This window comes from Notolepis coatsorum, assembly GCF_963971535.1.
Source record: "Notolepis coatsorum genome assembly, chromosome: 5".
NCBI classification, from domain to species: Eukaryota; Metazoa; Chordata; class Actinopteri; order Aulopiformes; family Paralepididae; genus Notolepis; species Notolepis coatsorum.
The window spans coordinates 137,163,738-137,189,104 of record NC_140169.1 but is presented as its reverse complement, the minus strand read 5'-3'; the positions used below and the strand labels follow the sequence as shown (position 1 = coordinate 137,189,104).

General features: G+C 44.2%; 2 protein-coding genes across 2 annotated transcripts in view; both read right to left on the bottom strand.

Annotated features, from left to right (window-relative positions):
• The window catches only part of foxo3b (forkhead box O3b), a 13,345-nt gene extending 9,762 nt beyond the window's left edge, over positions 1-3,583 (bottom strand). The window contains 2 exon segments of the mRNA XM_084315387.1: positions 1,784-2,587; positions 3,198-3,583. Of these exon segments, the coding sequence (XP_084171513.1) occupies positions 1,784-2,389 (606 nt within the window). The 5' untranslated portion in view covers positions 2,390-2,587; positions 3,198-3,583.
• Positions 3,584-10,455: 6,872 nt separating this feature from the next.
• The window catches only part of afg1lb (AFG1 like ATPase b), a gene marked incomplete at its 5' end in the record, with an annotated part of 97,013 nt that continues 82,101 nt past the window's right edge, over positions 10,456-25,367 (bottom strand). The window contains 3 exons of the mRNA XM_084314282.1: positions 10,456-13,058; positions 15,294-15,401; positions 19,209-19,349. Of these exons, the coding sequence (XP_084170408.1) occupies positions 12,930-13,058; positions 15,294-15,401; positions 19,209-19,349 (378 nt within the window). The 3' untranslated portion in view covers positions 10,456-12,929. The remainder of the gene's footprint in view (positions 13,059-15,293; positions 15,402-19,208; positions 19,350-25,367) is intronic.

Below are 25,367 nucleotides of genomic sequence, written 5' to 3'. Positions count from 1 at the left end.
CCAGTAGCTCACCACGTACCGCGAGTGCTATTTCAGCGCCGTGGACAACCGTGCTCGTCACGGATCTGGGGCTGAGCGCGTTCGAATCCCGGACTGCAGCCGTGCCTTTCCCAGAGTGTCTTCCCCCCCATCTGAACCCTTTCAGCCTGCTTCTGTCGTCGAACTTGACCAAGTATAAATGCGATAAACGTATAAAAGAGCCAGAGAAATGGCCAAAGTTTAAAAAAAAAACAAAAAAAAAGCTTACGATTTCTGTTCATGAACGTGCGTGGATTATACTCTTGGTGCCAAAGATGCGATAATCTGAGGGGCACAACCTTTTGAGTAAAAGAAAAACACCTTACAAAATAACAAACAAACTGCGAGGCATCAGGTTTTGCCTTTACAACAACAACAACACAGGGATACTAGGAATCTCCTTCTATCGAAGTCTCGAGGAGTAGGGGAAAAAACTGAACATTTCAAAAAGCAACAGCTGGAGTCTGTAATCAAGCAAGTGTGTTATGACAGCACTATAAAAGGTATAGGCCAGGGTCCCTTCGGAGATTTATCGACAGGCTGTGAAACACTATAGCTGCGACAGCCCGGCCCCCCCTAATGCTAAAATTCCACGAGCATCACCCCCCGCCCGCGGACCCCCCCCATCCCATCCCGACGGACGGGGTGACAATGAACGCAGCCTTGGCTCGGTCGCCTTCCCTAGTGGGCAGCACACCCTGCGAGAGCCCCCTCTTCGCTTCGCCCTCCCCACTGGGGGGGGCATATCAGATAACTCACCCGCAGGCCTGGTAATTTACGACCTACACACACTCCGCCAATGGGACGACGGGGGCTGCTCGGGTCTTCGGGAAACGGTGGACTTCGATGCGTGACCTCTGCACTTTTGTGCACGCACTGCACCTCCCGCTCCTCTTTATCCCCGAGCCCCCCCGCCCCCCCCCCCCCCCCAACCCGACCCTGGCGAACACTGCATTCCCACTGAAGGTGTAGTCTTACCCCCGGCCTGTTCACCCAACCTCTCGGCATCTCGAGTAGTTATGTAATTCCCTGCAGGCGGGATCAACAGCCTTGGCGGCACGCTACCTGACCCAGGAGATATAGGCAGAGTCCTGCTGCCAACACGTTTACATAACACACTGCAAATGGGCCCATATGGTACACGTTGGTCGGTGTAGTGACTGGTTCTGGGTTGTTATTATTATTATACGAGAGCACGGCCAGCCAGCCGGGGCACAATTCGGTTGATTCATTGTTGATTTTTGTTGTTGTTTACATTCGATTTCAGTCCAGTGGATGGATTAGCGGGCGGCTGCTCGGCCTGTCACTGTCTTACTCTTATGTCATTGTCTCATTCTCTCGGAGCGTCTTAAAATGATTGCGTCACTCACTCTGAACGGACTACTGTGCTGCCTTCCAGACAATCTGGTTACAAGTTGTTGCCAATTCTTGTTTGCTCTGATTCAAACCATGTGCCAGGCGGCCTAAAATAAATATTACATACACAATGTGCGCGCGCACATCGTGTATGGACGTGTGTGTGCGCGTGTGTGTGTGTGTGTGTGCGCGTGCAGCGGGGCGCGCGTTTGAGTTTGCGCGCACCCGTGAGCAGGCATGCGTTGTTCATGGGACGGGGTCCCACGGTGTGGGACCTCACTCGCTAATGCCAGTGATACAAACCACATGCAGGAGGGAGAGGAGAGAGAATGCGAGCCACATGTGTTTGTTGTTGTTGTTGTTGTTGTTTTGATGGGAGAAGGGGGGGGATTGTTTTGTCGCTGCTTACCTTCCATCCCGCAGAGCTGTTGCTGTCGCCTTTGTCCTTGAAGTAGGGCACAGACCTCACCATCCAGTCGTAGATCTGCGACAGGGTCAGTCTCTTGTCCGGCGTGCTCTCTATGGCTTTGGTGATCAGGTCCGCGTAGGAGAGGTTCCCCCAGGCGTTGCGGCGCGACGACGACTTCCTCGGGGTCTGCTGCGCCCCGGAGCCGCCGCTGCTGGTGCCCAGCGCGCCGGAGGAGGTGGCCGTGCCGCCGGGGGAGTGCGCGGAGAGCGGGGAGCCGCCGCCGCCTCCGTTCTCCTGGCCGCCGAGAGAGGAGAGCAGCCCCTCGGCCACGGGGCTGCTGCCGCTGCTCTGGTCCTCCTCCGCCGCCACGCCGTTGACATTGATGGCCATAGACGACGTGGCATCGTTGTCCTCTTCGTCATCCTCTTCCTCGGGTATAATGTCCGTGTCGTTATTGCTCTCTGGTTGTTTCCCCGCGTTGTTCGATTCGGGCCGTGGCAGCGGCCAAGTGCACGATCTCGGCCGTTTCTGGGGCTCGAAGTCGGGGTCGATCGCCACGTCCTCCGTGTCGTGGAGAAGAGGGTCGGGGGCTGAAACCTCGGCCATCTCCCCCCCCTGGCTGTCAGTCAGTCACTCGCTCCTCGTCCCCGTAGAGAAAGTTAGCAGATACGTGGAGGAGAGCTGTCAAAGTCGCATTCCATGAATGCGCGCCCCCGTCCTTTGTTGCTGCTATTCCAGAGCCGCAGTCCCGCAGGACGGAGGGGCCACTGACTGTCACCTCAGTGGGTCGAACACGATTTAGTTCTGGAGAGAGTAGAAGAAACAATCAATGGACGAGGTTAGTTTGGGTGTTCAAGTGTAGCCTGTTCTACTACTACTCGTCACTTAATAGAACATATAATGAATTGATTGATTGAAAACTTTATTAACAGATTGCAGAAGAATGAGTACAGTACAGCTCAATGTACAGATCGGCTCAATACACACACAATTGTTAAGGGGATGCAGACCAGATAAAGACTTTCGTCTTGTTTACATCAGGGTCCCCCCATTTTCAATTCATCATAACATGACATACAGATAGAGACAGTAGGCTACTGCTACATCTATGACATACCAGATTTGCAAATACAGTAGGCTACTGTTTGTGATACAAAAAGAGTCCAGAATCCGGTTCAGCATTGAAGCTTCATCATCATCACCACACATCAATAAAATCACGCCAGTTAAAACGAAATACCTCCCTCTCCCCACATTCGGTATTCAATTAAACAACTACACTGTTGCACTGCTTGGCTTGCTCATCATCAGTGAGCCCCACATTACGCAGCAGAGGCGCCTTCAAGCCCAAACCCTCCACTGACTGACCGACTGGTGCAAAAAGGTTTAAAAAAAAAAAAAAACGAATACACACCTACTTGAGATCTCCTCCTCCTGGTCAATGGCTACGGAGAAGAAAGTGTCCGAACGTCATCATCATCACACGGCAGCCAGCAGCAGCGACTAGTCCCCCCTGGAATAATAATAATAATAATAATAATAATCCAATATCTCTGGTGGTCGAGTCTGCCTTTTTTGGACAAATAAAACAGTGCGCGCGCCGTAGAGAGATGCGCTCCTCCGAGAAGAAGAAGAAGAATAATAATAAAGGGAATAAATGGAATAATCAGGTCCGTCCGCGACCTCTTGCCTTTGCCATCTTTGACACAATTCCCTTTCACTCCAAAGTTGTCCCAAGAAAGACTGGTCTGTCTGTGTGTGTGTGTGTGTGTGTCGATGTGGAATAAGAAGCTCACTCCAGGTTACTGTATCTCTCTCTCTCTCTCTCTCTCTCTGCACAGCGATCACACACACAGGGCGAGCAGAGGTCCAGCCCCCTGGATCCCGTGCGCGGAGGAGCGCCTTTTAAAGAGACACGGTCCTCCTGGAGTACAGTACGTGCGCGTCTGGGGGAGACATGCCGAGACTAGCCGCGTCTGGCCGGGGACACACGTCTAGGCATGTCGAGTCGACGATATCTATAGGCAGGCACATAAATAGAAAAGACAGATAATCAGAACAGTGCAGCACTTTGACATAATAGGCCACGGCGGGTGCCAGTCATTGACTTGTTGTGTATTGAGCTGTACTGTACCCATTCTGCAATCTGTTCAATAAAGTTTTCAATCAATCAATATGATGATGCAACACTGTGACAGGTGCTAGATACCGGCTCCAGCCTACTACATACATGGACTACAATTTATTATATTTCAGCATACTGAAATATCGTCGTACCCGACGACGACACCTATAACTAGAATGGAACCAGCCGTCCCGTATTTCTGTCGACTTGTGGGGGGTTTTCATTATTTCTCATGCTGGTGATGATGGCGGGGGCTATTCCCGGCGGTGGCTTGTGCCTTTAATCCACACAAGGTGGGCTGTCAATCACATTCGTCAAGGCGCAGAGGACACGCCCCCTTTGGGCCAGTTTCCACCTCCTCGCACATGACGTCACCCTGTTTATGATCAAGATAAGGCAAGGAATCCTATAGGGTCTTCTTCTTCCATCCTGTAACAAGTGATGCTCTGGATGGACCACCCTTCCCCCACCCTCCCTCCCTCCTCTTCCTCTCCTCGACGGTACCACAACACCGCCACACCGGAGTCCGACCGCGTCTTTGTTCCTCCGGAGCTGTTATGCAAGGTGCGAGTCCGGCGGCAGCGCGCTCTCTGTGCAGGAATGCGCGTGCACTGCAGTCCTCATCGATGACTTAAGATAGAGAGGCATTACCTCATCATGTATTCTATTCCACAGGAAGAAGAAAGAAAACACACACTGTAAGTCTGCACCTATATACACACACATCGATCACATGCAGGTTCTCTTACTGTATAAGGATTAAGGGAGGGATACCATTTTTCTAACGGAAGTATTTTTCTTTTTAAACCTTATTTAACCGAGAGAGACTCATACATAGTTATTAAGCCCTATATAGGCAACAACCTTGTGATCAGTCTATACTATGGTATTACAGTATGGCCAGTTCTTCCTATAAACGTGCACACACACACGCACATTCTGTGGCGTTCCTTTTTGTTCACTCTCTGACCCCCATATAAAGGAGAATGCCTGATGCAGCAATTTGGTCCCTGTGGTTAGCTATAGGTTTAACTGCTGGATTGATGGAGGGGATGTTTGTGTGTGTGTGTGTGTGTGTGTGTGTGTGTGTTGCCTAGGTCGTTGGGCATATAACAAACTATGGTTTTGTGGTATCATCCCAGGCTGACATTCATATTCCCAGATGAATCCAGTACATGGGCAGTGGTGGTCTCGCGTAGACTCAAGAGTTATACATTGTGTACATTGACGACCACTGCTGCCTGGATCATATAGCTGTCTCACTGACACGAGCTCCAGCAGGAAACCATGACCAGGGCACTGGGCAGGACCGTCGGCGGGTGGGGTGCCATACTCCCACATCTGAAATATTTCATAAGGATGTGTGGAGTGACCTTTATTAAAGGGATATTTCACTTTAGTTAGAACGTGTCAAGTTTCAGCAGTCTTACCTCTGTAAGGTCATCCACCAGTCCAGTACGCTAGTGACCACTGCTAGTCCCCATCGCTTGCCGTCAACACCACCACTCATCCCAGGGGTCAGGCTCCCCATTCACTTCCATTCATTTTGAAGACCTATAGTCTAAATATCATACTTCCGAAGTATAAACAAACTGCTGCCGTGCGGATTTCAATAAGACAAGACAATTGTGAGTCAAAGGCGCTTGTTTGTTTTGGCTTTTGATGCGTTCTTCTTATTTATTACTTTTGAAAAATAAAAGCAGATCCGGTAAACGCGTTGCGAGTTCAGGTTTTGTAGCTGTGTGTCTTCGCCTCGCATGGAAGGTCTGGGGAGGTTACCCATGGCTGCTGCCTTGCTGGAAGAAATATTATAAACATCCTGTGAAAAGTTGGTCAAACTACACCTCAAGTGAGAAATAGTACCTTTAGTGATCATTTGAAAACGGCAACACAAGTACTGTACATACGACGCAGGAAAAATACATCACACCGAATTATATCGCCGTATAGTTTGTTTATACCTCAGAAGTATGAGATTTAGACATAGTCCTCTAAATGAATGGGAGTGAAGGAGCCTGACACCTGGGACGACAAGGTAAGATAAGATATTCCTTTATTGATCCCCTTGGGGAAATCCAGGCATCATAGCAGCATGGGGGGAGGGGGGGGGTACAGGTAGTAGAAGACATACGGGTACAGGTCACAGAATTATAGTACAGTGGAGAAGTACAAAATAAAAATAGAATAAAAAGGCAGTGTAAACAAGATAACACTCTGTTGTTATATATGTGTTGACAGCGGAGGACATGGACAGCAGTGGTCGCTATAGCTTACTTGCACTTAGAGGTAAGAGGCCACTGAATTTTGACCAGTTCTCCTGAAGTGAAATATCCCTTCTAAAAAAATAATCAATAAACACTTTCTATGTGGCAGGGTAAAGGGACTATAGCCTTTAAACTCTTATCTGTGTTCACACTTGGCACTGTGTCTGTCTGGCAGTTGCTTTATCCTGCATATTAACCTAGCCTCCTTCACCTTAGTTGCCTTTCCGAACAGCCACACATTTTACCCGCACACGCACACACTCATGCACGCACGCACGCACATACACACACACACAGAAGTGTATTCGAGTGAACCCTTCAACAAAGACTTAACCCTTTCACTGCCACACTACCAAACGGTTAACCCTTTCACCTGCGACAATACACCGAAGGTTAACCCTTTCACTGCCACACAACAGCAGGTTAACCCTTTCACTGCCACACTACAGAAGGTTAACCCTTTACTATCACACTACCGACGTCGTGTGGCAGTGAAAGGGATAACACAGGTCATTCAAAGCAGGACAGCACACATACTGTATATATATATATATACACACACACACACACCATTTGTAACCCCCCCCCCCTCCCTCAAGACACCCTCTTCCCAACACTTCATTAGTTCTGAAAGGCTGAAGTCATGTAGAACGAGGCTTTGGACGACGGATCACCCAGTGACCTCTGACCCCGATTGGATAACTGTATGCGGACAATTAGCAGAACACAGAACCGTCCAATTACGTGTGTCCGCCCCACTGCATCACCTATCGTCCCTCAGCGTTCCTTCGCAGTTCTGCCATTCCATTCTCAACTCAACCAACATTCTATACCCCCCCCCCCCCACACACACAAATCCCAAGTGCACCACCCCCCAAACCTTTCCATACTGTACTATCCAGTTTTTGTAGTTTTTTTTAACCCAGTCACTACCACACTACCAACGGATTAACCCTTTCACTGCGACAATACAGAAGGTTAACCCTTTTCACTGCCACATGACAAAGGGTTAACCCTTTCACAACCACACTACAGAAGGTTAACCCTTTCACTACCACACTGGTAGTGAAAGGTTAACCTTCTGTAATGTGGCAGTGAAAGGGTTAATCATATTTCATAACCCTCTTCTCTCCCAACGATCAACCGACAGGTTTCCCAGGCTGTGCTCCTGAGGGCAGAGACCGTGGCCCCGCCCCTTTCTGCACCAGCGTGAATCATCCAATTAAGACGTTCACAAAGGAGGGGGTGGGGCCATCTCTGTTTGTGTCTGATGTTTTCCCAAACAGCGTAACACTCTGATTGGATTACGGGCCTCGGAATAGAGCGTGATTGATTTTTTTTCTTTAATTGAGAGTTATGGTGGTGGGACACACTGGAGAGCCTTGTCACTGAGAGAGACACACACTTTCATTGATACAGCTCACACAATCACACACAGTGGTGGAAAGTGACTAGGTTTTTTTCTTTTTTACTTAAGTACAATTTCGAGCTACTTTACTCAAGTATTTTCATTTTTAGGGAACTTTGTACTTTCACTCCACTACATTTCAAAGGAAATATTGTATCGGTTACTAGTTACTTTGAAGAAAAAAAGATTTTGCATAGAAAACATGGTGAAAATGTATGAAGATGATGTACTTTCACATTTGAAGCCCGCCGACTTCAAGAGGATGTAATCAGAGCAGCATAACTGGACCACGTACCACTTTTAACATGACCTTTAATCAGAGCAGCATGACTGGACCACATACCACTTTAACACAACCTTTAGAGGTCAATGGATCGTGGATTGAATGCTCCCAAGTGCTGGAATACACAAACGTCATGTAGAATGCATTTTTTTTTTAAAGTACATTCAATAGCAAATAAGTCTCTACTTTTACTTAAGTATAATTTTAATAGAGGACTTTTACTTTTACCAGAGCACTCATTTATCTGGGTATTTCTACTTTTACTTAAGTAAAATAACTGTGTACACTGATCAGACAGGGTTCGGTGACCTAGGCGCTGGAGGATACCAGTATAGAACGAAACAGTAAACATCTCATCCGCTGCGGCTTCACAACACCGGCACCTCGGACACTTGGCTCAAACACTATACTACATGTGCCAATTCATTTATTCGTTCAGCCATTATCTGTGACAGTATGGAAAACACCACATGGAACAAAACAAAACAGCTTTCAACGTTCGTCATCACACCAAGTGGCTCAACCAGAGACAATCTTTTGGAAACTGAACAGTCTTAAAATGGCCCCATGGTCCCGCAGGTGCTGTTGTGAGGAGCCAGGGAGGGTTGGGTCGTATCAGGCTGGGCAGGCAGAGTAGAGTGGTGCACCACTAGTATGACCTCATCCTTGGACGGACGCAATAACAAACCGCTCGGAAATTACTTACCCTCTGGAGCCATCTACTGGGCTTCACTGGTTCAACATCTCATACACACTGCATGTCACAGATAGGGATCGCCTTATGTCTTTTACACACTTGTAGGTGCTGCATTCAGTATTATCTTCATTTATTGATCTTTTTTACTACTGGCTCCATTTTTACCTTTTAACTATTTTATTGTGTGTTTATTTTATGCCCGTCTATTTTAACGTTGTACGGTCGGTGAGAGCGTACTGCTGGATACCTGCATTCCCTCAAGGGGATGAATAAAGTATCTATCTATCTATCTATCTATCTATCTATCTATCAATCAATCAATCAATCAATCAATCAATCAATCAATCAATCAATCAATCTATAAACCACAGAGTTCAATAAACTCTGAGCAGTCATACATTTTGTGAATAATTAATTGCGTGGCTCAACCAAGACAATGGTGTACCTTTTTGGTGGAGGAGGAAGGGGGGGGGGGGACTACGACGACAGGCTTTCGACACTGTCAATCACTCCATTCTGTTTGACAAGCTAAAAGCAATTGGTTTTGATAGTTCATCAGTGAGCTGGATGCAATCATACCTGGAGGGGAGAGAACAGATGGTGGAGGTGAACGGTACACTGTCCCGCCCTCCCAGTGAGCTGTGGTGTTCCACAAGGAAGCATACTAGGACCGTTACTGTTCCTAATTTATGTAAATGACATGTCATTAGCTTGTGACTGCAACTTGTTCCTGTTCGCGGACGACTCAGCCCTGCTGGTCTCTGACAGGGACAAGTTGCAGGTTGAAAAAGCCCTCAGCTCTGAACTCGGCAGAATCTGCACCTGGCTCGAAATGGCAACCAATATAATCAAAAAAGTCAACCAACGAACAAGATTTTTGTACCGGATCTCCTCTCTGGTAAACAAGAATACACTGAAGACTCTGGCAGGAGCACTCATTCAAGGGTACTATGACTATGCTTGCACCTCATGGTACCAAAGCACCTCAAAGGCCCTAAAAACAAGATTACAAACATCACAAAACAAACTGGTCAGACTACTGCTTGACCTTACTCCAAGAACCCACCTTACCCCTGCCCATTTTGACAACCTAGGATGGCTTAGAGCAGTAGACGACAGAGTACAGCAACTTGCAATGGGCCTGGTCTACAAGATACACCACTAAGATACCCATGTACATGTCGAAATACTTCCCAAAGGTCAGTGAATTCCAGGACCAAAACACCAGAGGGAGCTCCACAAATCATGTTCAACCCAGATTCGGCTCAAACAAGGGACTAAACACGTTTCGCAATTATGCCACAACAATGTGGAATGCCCTACCCACAGCCGTAAAATAATGATAATGTGAATCCCTACTGCTCTCAAAGAGCACCTATGGGTGGCTGCAATTAGAAACTGGCCCCGGTAAATGTCCAACCCCCCCACCCAACCCCCTCCAATGTACAGTTTCTTCCCCTTCGAATGTATATATATATTTTTTATGATCTCTTTCTCTTAAACAGTACTGTATATTTGTATGTCTTGTATGTCATAAATGTCTGGATGAATTGAAAATGGGGGACCCTGATGTAAACAAAACGAAAGTCTTTCTCTGGTTTGCATCCCCTTAACAATTGTTTGCATTGAGCCGTACTGTATTGTACCCATTCTGCAATCTGTTCAATCAACATAGCTTTCAATGGCCAGCATCTGCTATTACATCATTATTAGAACGTTTATCAAAATTCTACCCCACGTGTGAGGAGATCGATCCTACACCTGAAAGGCTTAAACCATGTTTGATTACTAATCTGTTTGTTTTATAGGCCTACATACGAGGAAGTGCAAAAGTCACAAGAGTATGAATGGCACTCAATGGATTATTTATTATTAAATATATGGAGACATGTAGGCCTACATACATTTGACATTCGTACAAGGCAGCATGCAGGCGTCTTATTATAATAATTTAAATAATAATGATAATAATATTAAAGATTAATTATAGACCGATAAACCAACCTGGCCATTTAAACAAATCTGCTGTGCTGTGATGACAGGACATTGTGACCACAACCACAAGGGAGCAAGGCCCACATACAGTACACGTTACACCATTGGTTTACTTTTGAAACTGTCGCTATCGACCACCAGAGGGCAGTAGTCACCTTCTGAGGAAGACCCGCTGTTTCCGTTCCCTGCTCTCACCCAGAAGCAAACACCCGTCAGCCTGATGGCACATTGGGCACACAGAGGTTTTGAGGGATTTTCACATGTTCCTTCCAGGACCTGTGCGAATCAATGATCCACAAGGGGGAGATAGAACTCTTCGTCAGGTCGGGGAAAAAGGGTTGAACGCCAGCAATGATATTTATGTCCCTTGAGCTTATTTTGTCCTCAACTCTGATGAGGACATCTTGTCCTAAAAAATAAAACTGTTTTTGTAGAATTATGCGTGCTTCCCTTCTCTGCTTGGATGAAAATGGGCCCTTTCTCAGACCCCATGGTTTGTAAAGGACGTGTGTCACATCTGAATACACTGCAAGAAGGTCCAGGGTTCGATTCCCGCAGCTTGGGGACCAGGTTTCCATGATGCCAGGTACCCAGGTGGGCAGTGGCGGCTCCTGGATTATTCTCCAGAGGGGGCACTAGGGGGCGCTATACCAAACATGTACCACGCATTGGCCAAATAAAGTACAGTCTAATTCACAACTTGAAACACAATATATAAATAGAAACGTTAGAAACAAACTCGCTCCGTCTCCAAACACACGCATAGGAAGAGAGAGAGAGAGAGAGAGAGAGAGAGAGAGAGAGAGAGAGAGAGAGAGAGACACAGACACACCACGGCGGGTGCAGGCAGCACAACAGAAGAGAGAGAGAGAGAGAGAGAGAGAGAGAGAGAGAGAGAGAGAGAGAGAGAGAGAGAGAGAGAGAGAGAGAGAGAGAGAGAGAGAGAGAGAGAGAGAGAGAGAGAGAGAGAGAGAGAGCGTGCGTTAGTTAAGCATTAGCTGAGTGGCTAACAGCAGCTAAAGTTAGCCGAGTTGGCTAAGAGAGAGAGAGAGAGAATTAACTCACTTTGTTTAATTGAAACGTGGTCCAGCCGGAAGGCTTAATAAAGTGTATGTCCACTGACTGTCCCCCAGACTGTTGTCGATGTATATCCATTCCACTCACTGCCCACTGTCCAGACTCCAGACTGAATCACTAGTTCACAACACACAGCCTCGAACATGTTGCAAACTGTGGCTAAGGAAAAAACTGGCATCGCCGCGTCGGCCAATCAGAGAGCGTCTCCGCGAAATGCGGCTAAGGAAAAAAATAATAGACGCTGCTGCTTAGACCGCTTCAAATCGCGCCCGGCTTCCATCATAAACATCATATTTCAACGCACAACGCGTTACGCACTGATTGGCTGCGACGGATACAGCGATGAAACAGTGACGCGCACTCAGAGCGCTATTGCGTCTAGCCCGAGAGAAATACGGCAGGAGAAATGCGGCTAAGGTAATGGAACGTTCTTTATCAGACAGAATCGTCACTTCCTGTTCAGGAAAACGATTATTAATATTTTATATTTTAACGTTATATTGTGCATTGGAAACACAAACATACTTAAAATGAGTAAATATTATTCATTTTAAACATGTTTATTTTATTTTTAGGGGTCTAAAATAAAAATAAAAATAAAACATTTTCTTCTTCTCCTCCTCTCTTTACCAGGGGGGGCGGCGCCCTAGCGCCCCCCACTGCAGGTGGGGTATCTCCCAGGCCTTTCTGTGTGGAGTTTGCATGTTCTCCCCCCCGTGCTCGCAAGGGTTTCCCCCCCGATAAGATAAACCCAATGGAAAAAACATGCACAACAACAGATCGCCAACGCTGTGTGGCGTCCTTGACGAAGACGGGCAGGAGCACTTGGATTGGTCCCCGGGGCGTGGCTCACGTTGACGCCCTATCTGCTCCCGGCTGCCTTGGGGGGGGGAAGGACGACGGGATGGGTCAAGTGCAGAGACTCAATCGCATCGGCGACTGAGGAAAAAGACAATGCATGTGTGTGTGTGCCGCTCCAATTGCATGTCCAGTTCGTTGCATAAAGACGCCCTAAAGAGGTCCTGCATCATTATTATTATTATTATTATTATTATTATTATTATTATTATTATTATTATTATTATTATTATTATTATTATTATTATTATTATTATTATTATTATTATTATTATTATTATTATAATAGACTGTAGCCTAACTGTATATGTTCATCAGTATAGGATTCAGAATTCTTCCTCCATAAGATTTGTTGACCTTGCCAGTGTTTTGTCAGGTGAACCTAAAACGTGCTGATAACATTGTGCACAGTCCAAAAGGCATCATGGCTGCCGCATGTCTATCTATCACTTCGGTCTCCCCGAGTCCAGTAGTCTTCCGTCTGCATCTCGGTCAGTCTGGAGACGGTCCTTTTGAAAGCAAAGATCTCCTCCTCGGCTGTGAACAGAGCCAGACGCTCACCAGCGGTCTAGAGTGAGGACCGCGGGCACGCACACACACACACACACACACACACACACACACACACACACACACACACACACACACACACACACACACACACACACACACAAAATTATTTACAAATAAATGGATTTACACTGAACAAAAACAAAAAGGAAAGAGCATGTACACTTTCTCTAAACTTCATACCAGATTTCCAGGACTATTTTTGCAGTGTAATGAATGCTATGACATTTGTTATGAAAGCTTTACTGCGGCTCGAGGTTGGAATCATACAATCACGCCAAAATAAAAAAGAAAGACACAATCTCTCTGACCTACATTCACCTTACAACTACTAAAAACGCAACAAAAAAATTATGACCATGATTTAAAATTTCCGTTGACATTTTCAAAAGTTAACTCATTGTCCGCCGGGGATTAGACGGGCCCCGTTCTAGCACTGCCACGCTTTAAAAGATAGGAGTGCGTCACCTTGTTTGTAGAGCTATAACTATATTCTATAGCTATGGATACAATACTATGGCCCATTTGACATCACCTATCTATCGTTCAATATGTGAAAAAGAATACATTTTTCTATCCATACGTTCCTGTGTTATACCGTGGTTGTAAGGGCCTAACTTGACTAAACAAAAACAATAAATCTATAAAACCCTGAGGAGGCTGATACTGGCTAAAACATATAGTTGACGCGTCTGTTGCTCGTGCTGGGTACTCGTCTGGTGAAAGGATGAATGTCCACAAGGTCCGTTCCAATAACACCCCAACTGGGTTTATTTACCACATAATTACCGAATGCACAATTTGCATGTGATATGAGTAAACGCTAATACCTTCAAATGAACAAACACACACTATACACTACAAACTAGGGATGCTCGATATTGGCTTTTTTACCGATACCGATATTCCGATATTGTCCAACTCTTAATTTCCGATACCGATATATATCAACCGATACCGATATATGCAGGGTTTCCCCCCCCCCCCCAAAAAACTGAATAATTTCAGGTAACTAATAATTTCACTGGATATATATATAACAAATATTGTTATTGTTTTTTTTTTTTTAAACTGATACCGATATTTTCCGATATCACATTTTACTGCCGATATCGGCCGATAATATCGGTCGGCCGATAATATCGGACATCCCTACTACAAACAAAACGATAACCAAACAACGTGCCGTGTCGACGTGACGTGACGGTCAAAAACTGTTAGGCTCTGCCGGTAACCAAACACACCTGCTGTCATCAGTCCCGTTACCCATTAAGTAGCTAAGTACAGTATGTCACCTATTGGTGAGCAACGGGAACTGATGCCACAAACCCAATTTGGCAGGCTGGCAGGCACAATGTATACAGGCAGAACTCAACATAAATACATAAATCCAAACAAATACATAAAATATAACATATGGCAATACAACCTCTAATAATGTCAGTTTTGGCTTCTACAGTGGTGAATATAAGTATAGTTATAGCGTGGTCTGGGGTAATTCCCGAAAGGCTGCGTAATAGCCTTATACGTCAATTATATTATAAACGTTGCCGTTTCTTGCCTGTACACGATATTATTCCGTCGTTATTATTAGTGTTTTTTTTATGCTTTGATCGTCACCAACGGCATATGTTGTGGAGTAACGTTACACACATAGTTGCAATCGGGGTGAAGACATGGTTGAATCAACGCAGGATTGATATCATATAGCCCTTACCTTCACTAGGATGTACCCCAAAAAGAATATTCCAATTATCTGATCGCGAGTCCCAGTATTGGTGTCGATTGTGTCGCCAACATAATCCACCACACATCATGCATCGGGAGCATTTGATGCTTCTCAATCCGATAGTTATAACCGCTCCATTCGCCAGACAAAGAAAAGTGAGCCCGGTGACATTTGACCGTTGCACAGGCCAAGATACAAGGTTTCAAAGGGTGCTCGATACCGCCGTCTAGCTGGATGTGGCCGGTATTGCACTTTGGCGATCTCAGACTCATTCCCTATGGTAACACCGAGGTCCCCGGATGAATAATGAATAAAAGTATCGGAAAAAAAGGAAAAACGATCAAATAACGGGGAAGGAGTTAATGGGTATTTCCAAATTTTCCAAACCATTTCCAAGGGCCTGGGAAACATTATTTTCAAATTCCCTAACTTTTCCAGGATTTCCACGACTGTGGGACTAAGAACCCTGGAATGGGTTGTGGTCAGACTGACGGTCTGTCTCACCCCACTGAGCCCCAGGTCGTCCAGCATCTGTCTGTCCCTCTCGTCTTCGCCCCCAGAGTGGACGAACAGGCGCTCTAGAGGAGCGGCCGCCAGGAGCACCACCCTCACCTGAGATGGTGTGGAGAGAGAGAGAGAGAGACGAGAGAGGAGAGAGAGAAGAGAGAGAGAAATTATATGTCATGTGTTATACGTAAAAGACAGCTCCTTGATCGAGGACAGAAACTGAACGCGGGACTGATGGATATTTCCGATGCACAAATATTATTCATGGAAGAGCAGACGCTGTGTAGCCAGAATGCTGTGTAGGGTGAAGATATAATTCTGAGTGATTTGTTGACGAGAGACCGCGAGGGACAAAGGAGAGAAGACGAATGCCTACACTGTCCTTCTCAGACACAAAGATTCTTTACGAAGAAAGGCAATGTGCTGGGCTGAAGAGAGTAGGTCCATGTCAGGGCCAAATAAGGCAGGATGACAGATCCAGTTACGATAGAACTACTGAAAACTGTGGAAAAGCAAGAGGCTCAGCATTCCACTCTTACACAAGCTGTGGCTAACTTACAGGAACTCCAGGGAACATAGGGTTTCCAAACTAGACAAAGATTTGGGAGACAACCTGTGTGTGATGCTAATGGAAAGCGGACTTGTTTAAAATGTGAACGTGAAGGACATTATAGCTCGATTTTGCAAGGATAATGGGAACCCCAGGTGAGCAAAGGGGCAGTGTTTTTATGGGGGAAAGTCAAGTGGTGGAAGACCACTGATGCAGCCAATAAAAGCATGGGATGAAACATACCATCGCCTGGTTGGTCCATGTAAAACAAGCAAAGAGTTTAATGGGATGGGAATTGATAAGATTTTATCGATATGATTCCATTATCGATTCTGCTTATCGATCCGATTCCTGATACATTTATAATTTAAATAAATCAATTGGAAATGCAACAGAACTAAGCTGGTTAGAATAACATGCAACTTGACATTTCTGATTGTCATTTATCATTTATTGTTATGTCAGAAAAATACAAAAACTGTAAAAAATGTATTAACTATACACTTAAATAAAATAATGTATTTGAGAACTAATTTAATCTATTGAACTGTAGTTGCATTCAACAGGTCATTATTGCAAAAGAGAATTCGTTAGCAATAACCTACCTGTATAAATAAAGGTTAAAAGTAAAAACATAACTGACACATAAGTAACATCTAGGAAAGTAATTCACCTACCGAAATTACGAGGCTTCTACCTCCTCTGCAATGAGCATGGCTATTTAGCTAGCTAGCGGCTAACGTTACTTTACCATGTAAATGAATGACTGGGATGCAAAGCACTTTCAGTTTTCACTGCACACACAAAACGGTCGCAATATCGAGCTCTTTAGGTTTTCCTAGTCAAGGAATCAAATAGTCTGCTATGGCTACATGCGTGGCGCTAACGTTATTGTTTTTAAATGCGCAACTGTCGGAAAAACATGGCATCGAGGCAAAGAGGAATCGATAGTCACGACGGAGGCATGCGATTCCAGCAATCGGACAATTAGGAGCCGGTTCCCAATCGATTCTCGATTCTCGATTCCCATCCCTGATGGAAGTTTGGTCGATTCGGGTTTTTAATGTTTCCGTGATTACAGAGAGTTTTCTCCAGAGCAGTCACTTCAGATCTGTGGGTGGCTGAGGCTTAAAAGGCAGCTAATGGGCTTGCTCTCCCTTGTTTGGGGCACTTGGAATTAGATGTGTCCATAATGGAGAGTACACTACAAAAACAACGGGTTTCGGTTGTCCGTGACTCAGTGGATAGAGACGAGAAATGAAAGAAGGAAAGCCAGGAGCACCAGTTTGTATGTGTGCCGTCCCCTACCAAGATTCGTATATACTGGCAGACCCTATGTATTATGGTCCCAGCCACGGAGGGAGGGGGCAGGGGCGCCAATTCTGCTGGAACCTCTGTCAGCAGTATCCAGCTTATCTACTTGCCAACAGTGGTCCACCAACAGAGGGGGCAACTGCTGGTGACCTACGTGAATATAGGGGCAGAAGACATCTCTGCTCAGGCAGTGGAGGTGGTAGGTGGTAGGCAACAGCACAGAAGCAGAGTTTAGTTTCACTTGGACAGTAGAGTCAGAGGAGGGTCAGTTACAGTGTTTAAAATAGAATAGAAATACTTTTGTTATCCTGAGGGAAATTTGACACTGCAAATCACTCAACATTAAACATTTAGACAGAACAGGTCACGAATAAGAATAACAAAACCAATCAAATTGCCTAAGAATAAGAATAAAAGTAAGAGTCCAGGAGGATGGTAACTGTCACTCTGTGCTCAGTGATGCAGTGAGGCACAGTGATGCATTGTCTGATGGCTGTTGGAATGAAGGACTTCCTGTGCCGTTCAGTGCTGCATTTAGGTAGTGTGAGCCTAGCACTGAACATGCTCCTCCTGTTTACAAAGCGTGTCGAGGCAGAGGACCAGGTGGCCCAGCAGCTAGAGGGGGTCCAGTATCCAGAGCAGGAGAGGCAGGCTAGAGAACTATCGCACACGTACTCTGATGTGTTCTCTGATGGGTGGGGAAGGGGACATTATGTTATACAGACCCGATAAAGAGAATGAAATCCCTGTCGTGGATGAAGTCCCGGCGTCTCAGATGTACAGGCATCTTCCACGAGCCAGTATGAGGAGGTAGCACATCTTAAGACAGTTACCGGAACAGAATGTTGTCCACGCACTCATCGAGGGAGACACAGCGACCCTTACCAGTTGCCTAGGTCAGCAATTCCACCTGGGGCATGCAGATCTCAAAATCACCTGAAAGGGTTCAATCAAATCCCCCTTAACACTTTGAGTGCCAAGGGTCCAGTGCCCCGGAACCCCGTTGCGTGTCAACACCCACTTCAATGATAGAGCTCTCATATTTGCGAACGCATAAACTATATCTTAAATTATGTGTATAATATGGCCGTCGCTTATCAATGATTTGTTTGCAGTCAACATTGTCGAAACGGATAGTTTTTTTTAATCGGTTCATTTCCGTTTTATACCATTTTGAAAAACGCTTGTTTCAAAGTTTCAGAAAATGTCAGAAGATTCTGTGATAATCGCCCTTTACTGGAATATACTGGAATACACAAAAAAACGTTGTCATTTTTCGGCCTATTTATGAACCTTTTTCAAATAAACTAGCTAGATTATCGATAGTATATGTGTACTTATGCACGCTATAGAAGCGGGCTGAAAAATCGATTATCCATTTCCTGATCAGCGAGCACACACACACATAGGGCCCACGTTGATATATCTGTGAAAAAAGCTCTGATTATCCCAAGACTGGTCAAATAGATTGAGATTCCTTACCTCAGATCAGATGTTCTCCAAAAAGATTATTCCAATTCCTGATCGCCATTCCAAATATCAATCGTGTTTATTGATCCAACGCTGGGTACTGGAAACACACATTCTCCGCTGTTCTGCGGCTCGGCAATGACTTCGATCGTCTCGGTTACTTGTCAGACAAGTAAAATGTGGAAGCAGGACTTTTTTTTCTCTCCATGTGTTTCATTCAATCCAATCCAAAGGGGTGCAGTACCATGCGGAGAGACGATAGGGGGCGGTATTTTCCCAATGGAGCTCAGAGAGAGTTCCAGTGGTAACGTGAGGCTAGATTGATGAAATATGAATGGAAATCGCTACTAAAAAAAAAAAACTATCAAAAACGAGATCTCTCGTCTCTCTGGCACTGAACGGTTGGCATGAACTAACGAGAAATCTCATTGTTGGCACTCAAAGTGTTAAGGGTCTGGATTCAACAGAACCGAGGATCGGTGCTGTTTGGCACTCAGCTACAGTGTGTGTGTGTGTGTGTGTGTGTGTGTGTGTGTGTGTGTGTGTGTGTGTGTGTGTAGTATGTTGTGCCGTCCTACCTTGTTGTCATAGAAGTTGTCGACCAGGGTAATGAAACGTCTAGCCTGGTCCTTCAGGGTCAGTGTCAGCATGGGCACATGGCGGATGAACACGGTGTCAAAGACCCGCGCCATCTCCAGGTAGTCACTAGCACCTAGGGGCTGGAGCACAACCATATGTTCATTACTATAGGTGACTTTACCCATCTCCAGGTAGTCACTAGCACCTAGGGGCTGGAGCACAACCATATGTTCATTACTATAGGTGACTTTACCCATCTCCAGGTAGTCACTAGCACCTAGGGGCTGGAGCACAACCATATGTTCATTACTATAGGTGACTTTACCCATCTCCAGGTAGTCACTAGCACCTAGGGGCTGGAGCACAACCATGTGTTCATTACTATAGGTGACTTTACCTATCTCCAGGTAGTCACTAGCACCTATTGTAGGTTCTGGAACACAACCATATTATGTTCATTACTATAGGTGACTTTACCCATCTCCAGGTAGTCACTAGCACCTAGGGGCTGGAGCACAATCATATGTTCATTACTATAGGTGACTTTACCCATCTCCAGGTAGTCACTAGCACCTAGGGGCTGGAACACAACCATGTGTTCATTACTATAGGTGACTTTACCCATCTCCAGGTAGTCACTAGCACCTAGGGGCTGGAGCACAACCATGTGTTCATTACTATAGGTGACTTTACCCATCTCCAGGTAGTCACTAGCACCTATTGTAGGTGCTGGAACACAACCATATAAACAGTATATTATGAGACTAATAGGTAGTCGCTAGGTGCTGGAACAAGTCAAGTCAAGTGTTCAAGTAGCATGTGGGAGGGGGTACGGGTAGGATAGGTAGTAATACTAATAGAACATAGAACAAATTGCAAGCAATAATGATGATAGTGATAACAGTAGTAGTAGTGAACAGTAGTGCGTGGCATGATTCAATCGGACAGTAGTAATAGTGATGATGGTATACATGGTCCAAACTGTAGTAGTAACACACTGCACCAGAGTCCGTGCTGTGTTTATTATTAAGAGTCAAATAGTCCTAACAGATCTCAAGTTGTCCAACAATTGGCAGCAGTCCGTGCCCATGGATGTGGAGCCTGATGGCTACTGGCATGAAAGACTGGCCAAGGCGTAGGGGGATGAGTCTACGGCTGAACGCTCCTCTTCTTGGCTAGCTCCTCATGAAGGGGTGGGATGGGTTTTCCAGTATAGCATCCAGCTTTTTCCTCGTCTTCCTCTCTGCCACCACCTCTAGTTTGACCAGTTCGACTCCCACTACGGAGCTAGCCTTCCTCACAAGCTTGTTTAGTTTGTTAGTGTATATTTAGTTGATGCCGTAGCCAGCTGCATACTAGCACCTAGGGTCATTTAGTGGTCTGTGGTCTGACCCCAGTGTTTTCATTAAAGTTATGCCTCACTTTCTGTCATCTGTAATGGTTCTACTTTATCATCATAGATTCAAGTGTTTTTTGTGAGACTCTGGTGGTTGATGTGGATAAAACATCTGTATTCAGTCGATGCACCTGCAATAACATAAGGAACTGAAAAACCTTTTAAAAGACAGGTCAAACATGGATTCTGGTCCTCTTGAGTGGTGGAGAGACTAAATGCGGACCGTTATCTGCGGCTGGCAACGGTAGCCACTAGGCCTGTCCCCGACTAAGGATTTGTATAGTCGACTTTAATTGGCCAAAATATATATATATATTTATTTTTGTAATTCTTTTTTTTGGATCATTCCATTTGGGATTTTTATTTTTTGCATTCGACTGAGAGATTGGCGGTCGACAACGGCTCCTTTCGATCGATTAGTCGACTAGTTGAGGTCAGCCCTAGTAGCCACGTGATTGCTTTGCATCCCTGCTACTTCAACCCCTTCAGAGCGTATCTTTTTCAAAAGCTGGCTTTAGCCAAATGAGAAAGTCCCTGTTGCCATGTGGACACGTTGGTCTTTCTATTACACAGACGAACACACCTAGTGTAGCACTCATATCATTCAAAGGTCCAGCTATACCAATTTGTGTTGTGCTTAGACCACAGAAGCTATTTTCGTTAAGTGTAATTCGTGTTTTCGTTTGAATTAGAAACGGTTGTTTATTTTGTTTGATCAAGGCACACTTAAAGTGGAGACATGGTTTTATTTCTGGCTTCTTTCACAAGTATTTATTGTGCTTTTATTAAGTCTCTAATGACTGACACTTCCTTTTCCATGTTAATCGTAAGGCAACAGAAGCAAGTCACTTAATTATTTAAGATTTCATGTGAAGGTATGAATATGGTATGTATAAAGAGACTATTTCACTTTGATTAGGCCTGTATAAAGAGACTATTTCACTTTGATTAGGCCTGTATAAAGAGACTATTTCACTTTGATTAGGCCTGTATAAATAGGCTATTCTGTCTGTTTTATTATGTTGATGATTTTACTGTCAACAAATTATGGTATTTACTTTATATATTTAATTTCCTGGCATAGGCTGCACAGGCTATTTCTTTTTCATTATGAATATGAGCTGTTTATCTTTTTATAGACTAAGGCTGTCATTTATCTAATTTCATTATTGCACATTTTGTAGCCAATTAAATGACAATGAAGAGGAAAAAACCCTGACGTGCGATTTTGCCTTCGACTTTCAACAGCACAATAATTACAAAAACATAATTATAATTGGCGCTGAAGCTTTGAAGGCCAAAAAAATTTATTCGAGACAGCCCTAGTAAAAAATTATGACAAACACACACAATTTTTTAAGTTAGGGTAAGGTATGAATGAATGAATGAATGAATGAATGAATGAAAACTTTATTTAACAGATTGCAGAATGGGTACAATACAGTACGGCTCAATACACACAATTGTTAAGGGGATGCAGACCAGAGAAAGACGTTTGTCTTGTTTACATCAGGGTCCCTAGTAAAAGTCAGATTTCAAAGTTCTGGCTTTGCCTCTTGGTCCACAACCAAACATCTGTCGTCCGGACAATCAGACTGTCAGGATCAGGTGTCCTAGCAACGCGTGGGCAGCACTTACAGTGCTCTATATATGACCAGGGAATACAGTGCTTTGTATGACCAGGGAATACAGTCAGGGTTCCCAGAAACATTGCAAAATGAAATTAAAGGACGTTTAAGTACTTTTCCAAGCACTATTTCTCATTTTCAAGGATGTCACTCGAAGGATACAATTCACTTTTAAAGGGGACATGCATTGCTATTCCTTTCACTATTTGGGCAACTTTACACAATTCCTGTGATTCTATGGAACACATCTGTAAAGTAAAAAAAGAAAAAAAAAATATTAATTGTTTTATATTTTTAATCAAGTACTCAAAAGCATCATTTTTCGACCTCAAGATTACAGGCTGATTTGGCTGGGCTCCGCCCATAAGCGTTTTGAGTGACAGTCACCCACACAGCGTGATACATACGAGAGAGAGAGAGAGAGAGAACGAGCAAGCGAGAGAGAGGGAGAGAGCGAGAGAGACAGAGACAGACAGAGAGAGGGAGAGAGAGAGAGGAGATGCGATGCGTCCCAAACACACACGCACACAGTTGGGTTTGTGTGTAAATGGCTCCGAGACGAGTGACCGAGAGAGAGGAGAGATGCGATGCGTCCCGAAAACACACACACACAGTTGGGTTTGTGTGTAAATGCTCCCGTTGCTCCGTATCCCTCTCTCCCTCTCTGCACCCGCGCAACCCGTTTGAGGAAGTAATCCACTGCTCTGTTGTTGAGCGAATTGTGGGCGGTGACTACAACCACAGAGCCAATCAGATCACAATCAGCTCAACCAGCTCCTTGCTACGTCGCATTGCGAGTCAAATCAGAACGGCTTAGTTGAGTGAGGGAAGATCTCGTGAACTCGAGACTAGACTGATGAGTCAATATGATAATTAACGACACAGACCACATTGATATAATCCCACATTGCTAGGAAACAATGGTAAACACCGGAAAAGGCCATTTATAATGCATGGGACCTTTAAATGCTGTTTTTTGTAAGCATCTTCTTGGCCTGCTTGCCAGCTAGAGCAGCACACTCAAATAAAATGAGGAAAAGCAGTTGGACAGCGACTCGTCAGATTTGATTAAAACTAGTGCTGTCAGGCGATTAAAAAATGTATCTAATTAATTACAGGATTTGTAATGAATTAATCTAATTAATCGCATTTTAATCGCATAACCATTTTATGCCTGATATTCTATAATCATATTTCAAATTGCATGTGTCCGGATGGCAGAATTCAGTACTGTATCTACAAAACCTTCTGTTTAATCATCTCCCATCTATTAATTTGCTTAGATTTTTCAGGTCTGGTCAATTTGAGCATGGTGTTATTCACAGTCAAAGATATTTTTATTTTTTTTGATATTCTCATTTGGTTCATTACAATTTACTCAAGCCTAGTAACAGACACAGTATTTCTGACACTGGGAATACATTCCCTGAGATCCATAGATGTCCCTAGAATCAGATACCAAGAACATGCAATTGGACCATATTAAAAAAGTCTGTAAATGTGTATTCTACGTTCTTATGGAATGAATGAGATACATTTCTTTTTTATAATTCTTTTTTCTTTTTCTTTTTCATTTGTAATACATTTTGAGTTAATTTTCATAACACGATAATTTGCTGTGTAATTAATTAATCTAATTAACGCAATAAACTGACAGCCCTAATTAAAACATAAAAAAATATTTCTCGATTCAGAACAATTTGATCATGGATGAACAAAACATTCAATGCAAATGGTTGATTTGAATTTCAATGACTTTTTAAGCACCTTGTTAAAAAATTGGCTGTTTTCAAGGAATTCCAGACTGACTTTTTTTTGTAAAAAATCAAGCACTTAAGCACTTCAAGGACCTTGTGCGAACCCTGTATAGTGCTCTCATGACCAGGGAATACATCGGAAAGAACACCAATGGGGGAATGATTGTAGCAGCAGCCTGATGTATCATGTTACTCTGCTGTTACTATATTATTATTACAGCCCGACCAATACTGGATTTTTGGGTCCGATGCCAATACCAATATTAGGGAGTAAAATATTCCAATATTGATATATCGGATGATATTTTTCATATAAATATATATATATATATATATACAAATATTCCATTATTGATATATCGGATGATATCTTTCATATAAATACATAAATATATATACAAATATTCCATTATTGATATATCGGAGATATTTTTCATATAAATATACATATATATATATATATATATATATATATATATATATATATATATATATATACAAATATTCCATTATTGATATATCGGATATCTTTCATATAAATACATATATATATATTAAAGAAAATAAATATATTGCTGATAATGTCTGTGATAGGCTGATATTGGCCGATTAAATCGTCTGACTGATTAATCAGCCTCACTTCTGCTATTCCTCACTTAATCCCCAGCAGAGTAACATCATGTCAGGCTGCTTCTATTCCTCACTTAATCCCCCGCAGAATGCGAATCAGGGATCAAGGAGAAAAGTCACGAGCGAAAACCGGAAGAGAAAAAAACGCTGAATGAATTGAAGCCAATGAGGAAATGGTTTACTGGAGAGATTTTATTTTTCTCCACAGTTTACCAAAATCGCTCCTAATCACTCATTTCTAGGGGTGTAACGGTACACAAAAACCACGGTACGGTATGTACCTCGGTTTTGAAGTCAAGGTTCGATACGGGTTTTCGGTACAGTGGGGGAAAGTTTGGCTTTCCATGTTCCACTCAGGGGTGATGTATTGTGCAGTAACTAATTGTACTTGTAGGGCTGTCAACGAATATTCTATATTGAAATTAATAATCGACTTGTAAAAAAAAAAAATACAAAAATTATAATAATTAGTGCGGCCGGGTAGTGCAGCGGACTAAGCGTCTGTCTACCACCACAAAGACAGTGGGATCGAATCCAGCTGTGGTGCTTCCGGGTTGGCCGACCGTCCATACTAACACAATTGGCTGTGTTAGCGGGTGGGAAACCCGGCGAGGGTGGGTCCTGGTCATTGTAAACAGCGACTCCTACAGGTCGGTCAGGGCGCCTGCACAGCGAGGGAGGGAAATGGTGAAGGTAGTGTGACCTCCCACGCGTTACACCTCACCAATGAGAGTCCTCGCTGCCAGG